Here is a 9,015-nt window from a genome sequence, read left to right as displayed (position 1 = left end):
TCATTTGCAACAAAAACAATTAGAAATGAACAAATTTAAATGATAAGTTCACCTTTGGGAACATGTTGCATGTTTCAGTTCCTGCAGCCTCCCCCATGACACCAGACCAGGGATCCTCTCCATGCACCCACTGTCCCAATTGTAAAAGAGCACGGCCATGTGGGTCTCCACCCACATGGCCTCATTCATTCACAAAGTTCTGTGCATGAATGCCTACAAGTACCATCACCCTTTGCGACTGACGGATTTCATTTTCCAATTAACTGCAAGGGCACTGGTGAGCACTCTCATAGTCCATTGAGCTTCCTGGACTGAAGTAACTAATTATTGGCATTCAGCTACACTGAGAGTCTGCAGGAGCTGACATTGCACCCACCATCTGCTGATTGCAGCAGCAAAGCTTTACAGGCTCCTAAAAAATATATATGTAGTAAACTCACATTTTTTTATCTGCCAAAAAAAATGCATTTTGTTTTTTATTAATTGGTGAACTTATCCTTTAAGGGAGGTTTTAAGTGTTCAGTACTCATGGCTGTTGAACCACAAATAGGACTAGCAGAAAATGTGCTCTACTGAGCTGCCACTGCAAGATTCCGTCAGTTCTAGGTCATATTTTGTGTAAATTGTATTGTGAGTTTCTTAAGCATGTTAGTTGTGTTCTTGTACATTCAAATTCATCTGTGTTCTGTGAAGTCTTCAGTTCTAGTGACTAATATTGCTGTGGTTAACAATAATTCAGGTCTTCGGACATTCAGAGAAACTTAAATTTTAATCTTCACATCAATTAACAAATGGAAAATATATAATGGTTATCCCCCAAACACTAACATAATATAACATATAGTAAAAAATGTACACACCCGCTTCAGGGTTTATTATGCAGAATGAGCTTGCAAAAATGTGTTTTGGTGATTACTTAATCTGCCCTGTAACTCACAGAAATGTTGGTCCCAAATTGCTATCACAGAGCCTTAAGCAGTGCACGTGTAATAACAGTAATGTGCAGGGGCGGACTGACCATTTGGAAAGTCGGGCACTGCCCGAGGGCCCGGGGTCAGTAAGGGGCCCCATGAGATGCCCCTGGTACCTTTTTCATAGGCTTTTTTGAGTTTGGGCAAGGACACAGGGGCCCCATGATCCCCTATTGCCCGGGGGCCCCATGAGTTGTCAGTCCGCCCCTGATAATGTGCACTGTAACCTTTAGACTACCTATCCCCAATGAATTGAACCCATGCTCTATAATGTGCATGTGTTTCTAATAAACATTGCTTGCAGTGTGTTATCTATTTCCTGGTGGCACAATCAGTGAGCTAGGTCATGGATGGTGCTGTGAAGGGAACAGCATGCTTACTAGGTGTGAGAGGTAATACAGTGACAGCAATGGTTGCTCCAGCACTTAGGCAGTCACAGCAAAAATGCACCAAAGATGGTGCTTGTGTGCTGGCTGCCAGAATTGTGGGTGGTGTGCATGTAGCACCTGTATTTCTTATGCACACACAATGAGGAGCTCCAGGGTTTATGGCTGATGTGGAGAAAACAAGCGTTTTGTATTCTCAAAATCTTAATAAGTTCTGTTCTGGTCCTGGAGCCTGGAGGTTTTGTAGAGCTTCAGGTGGGATAATGCTTTCATTCCTGAGGCCACATCTTAACTGATAGCTGTACATCATAAATAGCCTCAGCAGTCCATAGACCTCTATACAGTATGTGAGCTGTCTGATGCTCATGTCTCACTCCTTCTGTTTCTGCTTTGAAGCCTGCTGCTGGGTGCTGACAGAACCTAAAAAGTACAAAAAGTTTTGCCTGTTTGTCTTGAGGAACCCATTAGGTAGGAACCCTGTTAGTTAGGAAATGACATGAATTTATTCTGTGGCTTGGATGAGTAGATGCTTCATTTGTTTAATGGTTATGGCTCTTCAAAGCCCTCCTGCACTGAAATGTTTTTGTTTACCTTGCTAAATTCAAGTGTAGGGCAAACTTGCTTGGACTTTTCCTGGCCCTGGGTGTCCCTGTCCCTAGCATGACATACCACTGCTTTTAATAGCTGAGCAAATCCCCCATAAAATGTGTACAGATCTTTCATTACTTGGGTCTGGTTCCACTTTAAAAGTAAGAACTTATTAAACACATACTTGAACCAGTATTTAGTAATCACACAAGTCTGGATTTTTGGATTTGTTTTTTTTATTCAATAAAAAAATATTGTCTTTGTAAAAACAATAAATTAATATTTTACAATACCTTAAACCACAATAGCTGAACAGTTCATTAGGTTTTGAGTTTAGAGAAAAACTTATAAGCAAAGACATTCACAGAGAAACCTCTGTTCTGTCAAAAGAATGTGTAAAGAAAGAAAGAAACAGTGGCATTTACAATTATAAATACTCTAAGAAAAGCAAAACTCTTCGGTCCTTAGTTAGCAATATGTTTATATTTTTAAACAATACATCTGCAAATGCACAAGGCCCTGTGGTAGTTTTTAAATGCACATAGGTGTTCCTAGTATTCATTAACACAGGCATTTATCATTTATACATGTGAAAATGGCTTGATTCTGCTTTCAAATGTAACAAAATTATAGTAATATAAAATAAAGTGAAAATGGATCAAATTAAAAAAAAAAATACGTGTAGTTTTGACTAATTTGGGGCTTTTCAAACTTAACCATACTAGAGCTGAAGCAAAAAATCTTGTCGCTAACTCACAAAGTTTCCAGTTAGTTCACACAAGGCAAAGATGTTACTAAAAAGTTGAACTCTGGGATAAAAAAAAAATGCTGTGTCACCACTCTGCAAGGGTTAAATGCTCATTGAATCTAGGGGTTAGCAGAAAAGTCTGAAGGTCTGTAATGCCTATGTCATTCTTTGCTCCCACAGCCCCTGGCACTCATCTCTTCAATGAGGTATACTATTGGTCCTGCATTGTACTTGTTGTGACTGCCTATCAGAGTGCCTTGCAGGAGAGGCATTGGTGGACTGGTTGCACAGATAGAGGGAGTCTACTGGAGTGAAGAATGAGGTATTATTCCTCTACCCCTAAGCTTAACAAGCATTTTACTTGTGCAGTGTATGGGGGGGGGGCAGCAAGGGTATTTTTTTTTTTTCTGCTGGGAGTAACACTATTTAGATTAAATCCAGTAAATGCACACAATTTATTTCACTATTAAAAAACATTTGAACCACCATTTGCTGTTGCAAACCAAAAGACATTCTCATGGCATATCTCCCAAGGCAATAAACTGCATTGTAATATAGAGTAATTAATTCTTATTTGTTGCAATAGTTTACTACTGTTTGACCTTTGCCTTGTTAAACAAATACTTTTTTATTAATTAACTAATGACCTAATAACAATCCCTCTTCCAAATCAGGATCATTCAAAAATTTGACTTGTTAGTGCCAATTGTGTTATAGTACCATTCTAGTAATGTAGTCAAAATACGTACTAATGGACCATATGAATGATTGTAGTATAAAATTGCAGGCTGATAGCTTATGTTCTGGGTAAACCATCTATGGTGGCAGCCACATCTCAGGGGAACAATAGCAACTGCCTGGAAAAATATATCTCAGGTAATGTATTCTTCCCCAAGATCAATCAAAGTGATGGTGTCTGCTAAGTTTGTAGATTGCCCTTAAAATGGTAGCTATGAGTACTGTATGTTGCACACCATCAGTGGTGTTTGTTAAAGTACTTTTTTAGCGCTATATTTTTCAGCAATAGTATCAGAAAATCTAAAAACCATTTGATCCCATTTAGATCAAGAAATTACTATAAAACCTGTTAGTGTACAGAATGTCCACTCATTTCGAAAGTTAGGGCACAGAAACTCAAGTAACTGAGTAGCTAATTGTGCATCTGCCCCTTTGTCATCTAAAACCTATATACATATCCTATTATGTTTTTTTTTTCTTTATACTGCAGTCAGTATTTGCCAGCTACAGCTATATCTTTGCTCCCAGCATCTCCAACAGCATATCATCCATATTCACAGTGCCGATGATGGGTCTAAAGAACAGTTCAGAAATGGCAATGGCATTGATGGACCGTAGCAAGGAGAGAACTATTATTAGCTTGGTGAATCTAGCGTGGTCCCATCGCTGAATCATCTTTACATGCTCATTTAAAGCTTGGTGGGCTTCCTGTTGTAACCCTTGAATATACTGAGCACAGTGCAATCCAGGTAAACCTAGGTAGGCATAAAATAGGAAAAATTATTAACTTTCTGTGGAAATATGAAATTCACTAATACAGTGAGTTACAATGTTAAAATAAAAACAATAGTGCTACATCATTACAAATATAACAGGTCTATGCCATTAAGATTTGTGATGGTTCCTCTGGTTGTAGACCGAGATTATTTAGAAAAAAAAAAAAATATATATATATATATATATAACATTCCAAAGTGCCATTAGAATTTTTGATGACTCCTCTGGCTGAGTATATATATATATTACAATTACAAGGTGTCGTTAGAGTTTTTGATGACTCCTCTGGCTGGGTACTGCAGAACATTTTTCGATGCAGAACATTTTTCGATGGGCCAAGAGAAAACTTTGCATTAATTAGGCACCTGGCTGTTCCTTTATCTATTTACTGTCAACACACATTTTGTTTGCATTTGATATTCCCTTATCCTAGTGTTTTGCAAGTTAAATCAACTTCAGCACCTGACATCAGATAAATGGCACAAATACATTAAAAAAAAATCACTATTCCCTAATAATTGTAATTATTAGCCCCATTTTTTCAGTTATTTATTTCTGACAATAATGCACATATTAACATATTTTACACATATAAATTAGAACTATTATACGTTCTTTCTTCTGGGGATTTTTTTTTATACCCTCGGTCAAAAACTACTGTTGTACAGTAACCAGTCAAGATTGTATTGTATGTCATATCAGTCATTTGTTGCTATGAGTTACTACAGCTGAAATTCTTTGCACTGCATACTTGGAAAATGTATGTATTTTGAAGATTATTTTTCATATCTAAGATTTTAAATCAGATTCAACAGCACAAAGGAATTAGAAAACCCATTTATGCTCAATTTCATATAAGAACTGTCAGAACCAGTCAGAATGTTTCTCTCAATACTGTTTCACTTTCATAGCGACTAGTGTAGGTGCCTATAATCTTCCACATGCTATATTTAACAAAAGGCATAAAATAATTTGCAGATTACACCCACAGCCATTGAAACTGATCAGAATGAATCCTCCACTGATCTGGCCAGTGTACATATTGAAGGTTACTGCACTAAACACATCTTAATCCAATATTAATAACAGTCAGCCATGAATATACTGTAAGAGAGAGAAATTTCAGTTTTTAGCTTATTATGCAGTATAAAAAGCTACATACTGTTCTGCATTTTTTAAAAGCTTTCAAAAACCAATCCAAAATTAAAAGTGAAAGAAAACACAGTGGGGTCTTAAAAACCACCTAAAAGACCCATTCTTTGTGTTGTAGTATATAGTTTCATAATGTCACAAACTTTATCTCCTATCAAAAAAGTGGTGAAGAGAATCTGAAAAGAAATGTTCCTATGTTCATTTCCCTTTGCTCCTTTAAAGTCGTCATGTTGTATGAATTCAAATGTCTGCATAATAGTATTGATATGTACAATTTTACATGATCAGTTACCATTTATGGTATATCAGGTATAGCCATATACTAGGCTCTGCATATCAGGAATTGTAGCCTTTACCAAAAAAATACAAATCTAAATATAAAATTAAACTAATGTTCAAGATTTACCACTGTTATATTATTATTTAGACCTGCAGCAATGGTATATGGAGTAAGTGATAGTAAAGGTAAAAGGAAGATGATCCTTTATAGAAGAATGAGTGTAAATATGCAGCTAGTGTTTCTCTGATGCCACAATGTATAGAAATATTTAACATACATTATGCATTTTAGGATAAACTAAACATACATATATTAACACTGAAGATTATAGATATAGAGTAAAAAAGGGAGACAGAGATGTTAGAGAGAGATTACTGTAAGACTTTTTACATTGTAAACCATGGACACTAGACTGTAAGCCCATTTTCTGTAATGCACTATGGCAGGGGTGGACTGACAACTCATGGGGCCCCCGGGCAATAGGGGATCATGGGGCCCCTGTGTCCTTGCCCAAACTCAAAAAAGCCTATGAAAAAGGTACCAGGGGCATCTCATGGGGCCCCCTACTGACCCCGGGCCCTCGAGCAGTGCCCAGGTTTCCAAATGATCAGTCCGCCCCTGCACTATGGTATATGTGAGAGCTATTAAAGTGAATGAGCAATATATTAAAAAAGCAGTGTATCACTGAGTATGCTATTTTTCAGACCTATTTAAAATAGTTTTACACTCACATGTCAGCTAATACCCCTTAGAAATGCACACACTTGATTCTGTTCCTCTGACTAAAATAAAACTATACTGTACATTGTGTTTTGTTTCACATGATGCTTTTTTTTTTTTAGATTGCTAGACATTGCTTAGGTCAAGACATAAACAGCAGTATAATGAAAATAAATATTATTTATTTAAAATGTTTACATTGAAATGTTATATGTTGTATTTATAAACAATTACTATATGAAAGTTTTGTATTGAAAAATTAAATGTATTTATAACCATTTTTTTTCTATTGCAGGTATTTATGTACCAGTGACAATTTACATATACGGTATATTGCACATTCACATTAGTTCTGCCTTCAAGGATCTTACAGTCTAAGGTCCCTATCTCACATTATTACACATACTAGGGCCAATTTAGACATGGGCTAAAGAACCTATAAGCATTTCTTTGGAGTGTGGGAGGAAACTTAAGCAGACAACATGCAAACTCCATGCAGATAATGTTGTGGGTGGAATTCAAATCTAAAACTCTAGTGCTGGCAGAAGTTCTGACCTCTAAGCCACTATGCCATATACAGCATGCCATAAATGCTTTTTTATTGAACTATTCTATATTGTAGGTATAAACAATTAGGATAAAATATAGATGTTTTGAATGTAACTTTTTAATATATATATATATATATATATATATATATTGAACGTATAGTATATGCTGAACTTGTAGTATATGCTGTATTTTTAGACAATATATATTTTTTTTTTAATAAAATGTTGTATTGTTGAACAATCAAAATAAAACATTTTTTTTTATCCAAATAGTATATGGTGTATTTTATTTTGGTAGTGAAATATTATATGTTGGATTTATAAACAAGATATAAGATATGTTTTTTTTAGCACCTGGCACCTTTAGCACCTGGTGGACAATCAAAATAAAATACATGTTTTTTTCCAAATAGTATATGGTGTATGTTATTTTGGTAGTGAACTATTATATGTGGGACTTATAAATAATTAAGATATAATATATATGTTTTTATTGAAAAATATAATGTTGTATTTTTGAACAATCAAAATATGTTATTTTTATCCAGATAATATATGGTATATGTTACTTTGGTAGTAAACTATTATATGTTGGACTTATGTTAAACAATTAGGAAATAATATATATGTTTTTATTGAAAAATACAATGTATTTTGAACAATCTAAATAAAATACATGTTTTTTTTAATCCAAATTGTATATGGTGTATGTTATGTTGGTATTGAAATATTATATATTGGATTTCTAAGCAATTAAGATACAATATATTATATGTACTGATCTATTATCTGTTATATTATTAAACAATTAGAATAGGAAATAATATACCTGGATTAAACAGTACAATCCCTTTCAGATAGGCATATTCTTTGGTGCTAATGGCTAGACTCCAGCACTTCTCTAAAAACTCTTTGATCCATCTGATCTCTGTAGCAGAAGGCAATTGGGAGAGTTTGTTTTGCTGCTGATGCTGGCTGTTCCCGAATAATAAGTCTTGCTCTGGATGCTCATGGTGAATTTTACTCTCTCCGCCTTGCCTGTCGGTTAAAATCCTTTGCAACATGCTGGGCTCTAATGTTTCCACTGTTTCAAAATCCACCTTGTCCTGTGCAAGTCCCAGCACCAGCAGTGGTGCCCAGCAGCTTCTGACCAACAGTAACTGGTCCTCCAGTGGCAGCTCCTGGAAACATGGCACACTTTTGACAAACCTCAGGGTCTTTACCAGAACTGCTGATGCAGCCTTACATGTTACCTGGGGGCTTTTAAGAGTGACTTTCTTCTGTGATCCACAGGAGCATCCTTGTCCATATAGCCTGCTATGATCTTCCTTCCTAATTTTGCTGCTGTTGTGTGAATCCTTGTGTTCCTCATTTTTCAGGATGTTATACAAAATGCTACCATGCCTCCTGTTATCTACAGCACAATGACATTTGTCTAGGCAAGCCATGGAGAAGAGGCGAGGGAGAAGATCTGACAGCTGCTCAGCTGCCTTGGTTGCTCTAACTGCAGCTTGCTTTTCTAGACAGATACTAGGCTGATCCTCCTCTGCCTGCCCCTCAGGTTACATTTACACCTTTGTTTCCAAGTCAGACAATATATGCAGTTCAAAGGGGGCAGACGCTCATTACTGGCTGAAAAAGAGAGAGATGCAAGAAGCACACACCTCCTCCCCTTGTCAGCGATATTGTTAGGAGCTAGAGGGAGCCTTAGAGCCGATCTGGAGAGCTATCTGTCCTGTGCAGCCTGTTAAAGAAAACCTGCTCTGAGACACATGAACAGGCAGTCGGCTTCTGAAAAAGCTACTTGCTTGGCTGCCAGGTTATTATACAGTATTTATATAGTGCTAAAAGGTTTGCTCAGTGCTGTACATTATAGTGGGGGTCAGAACATGAGACAATACAGTAACAAAACAAAATACGAGGGGGTCAAGGGCCCTGCTCTTTCGAACTTACAATCTAGGATTGGTCACAGTCAGTGACGTAAAGTAGACGCAATAGTAAACTGAATGACGCGCTGGGTTAATCCAATAACGTTTATCACATGCGATACTTGTGTTTTATATAAAATATCACATTTGATATTTAAAGTGTCAATTTACTACAG

At 36.4% G+C, this 9,015-nt stretch overlaps 1 protein-coding gene across 1 annotated transcript; it reads right to left on the bottom strand.

The window, feature by feature from the left end:
• Positions 1-2,163: 2,163 nt before the first annotated feature.
• Positions 2,164-8,530, bottom strand: NR0B1 (nuclear receptor subfamily 0 group B member 1). Its single transcript, XM_089673889.1, has 2 exons — positions 7,741-8,530; positions 2,164-4,186 (listed from the first exon to the last, which is right to left on the bottom strand). The coding sequence occupies exons 1-2, from the start codon at positions 8,357-8,359 to the stop codon at positions 3,942-3,944; spliced, it is 864 nt and encodes a 287-aa protein (XP_089530015.1). The 5' UTR covers positions 8,360-8,530; the 3' UTR covers positions 2,164-3,941.
• Between the last annotated feature and the right edge of the window lie 485 nt (positions 8,531-9,015).

This window comes from Staurois parvus, unplaced genomic scaffold (assembly GCF_062004578.1).
Source record: "Staurois parvus isolate SC_StPar_1 unplaced genomic scaffold, SC_StPar_1.0 ptg000145l, whole genome shotgun sequence".
In the NCBI taxonomy this organism is placed as follows: domain Eukaryota; kingdom Metazoa; phylum Chordata; class Amphibia; order Anura; family Ranidae; genus Staurois; species Staurois parvus.
This window is presented reverse-complemented; position numbering and strand designations above follow the sequence as displayed.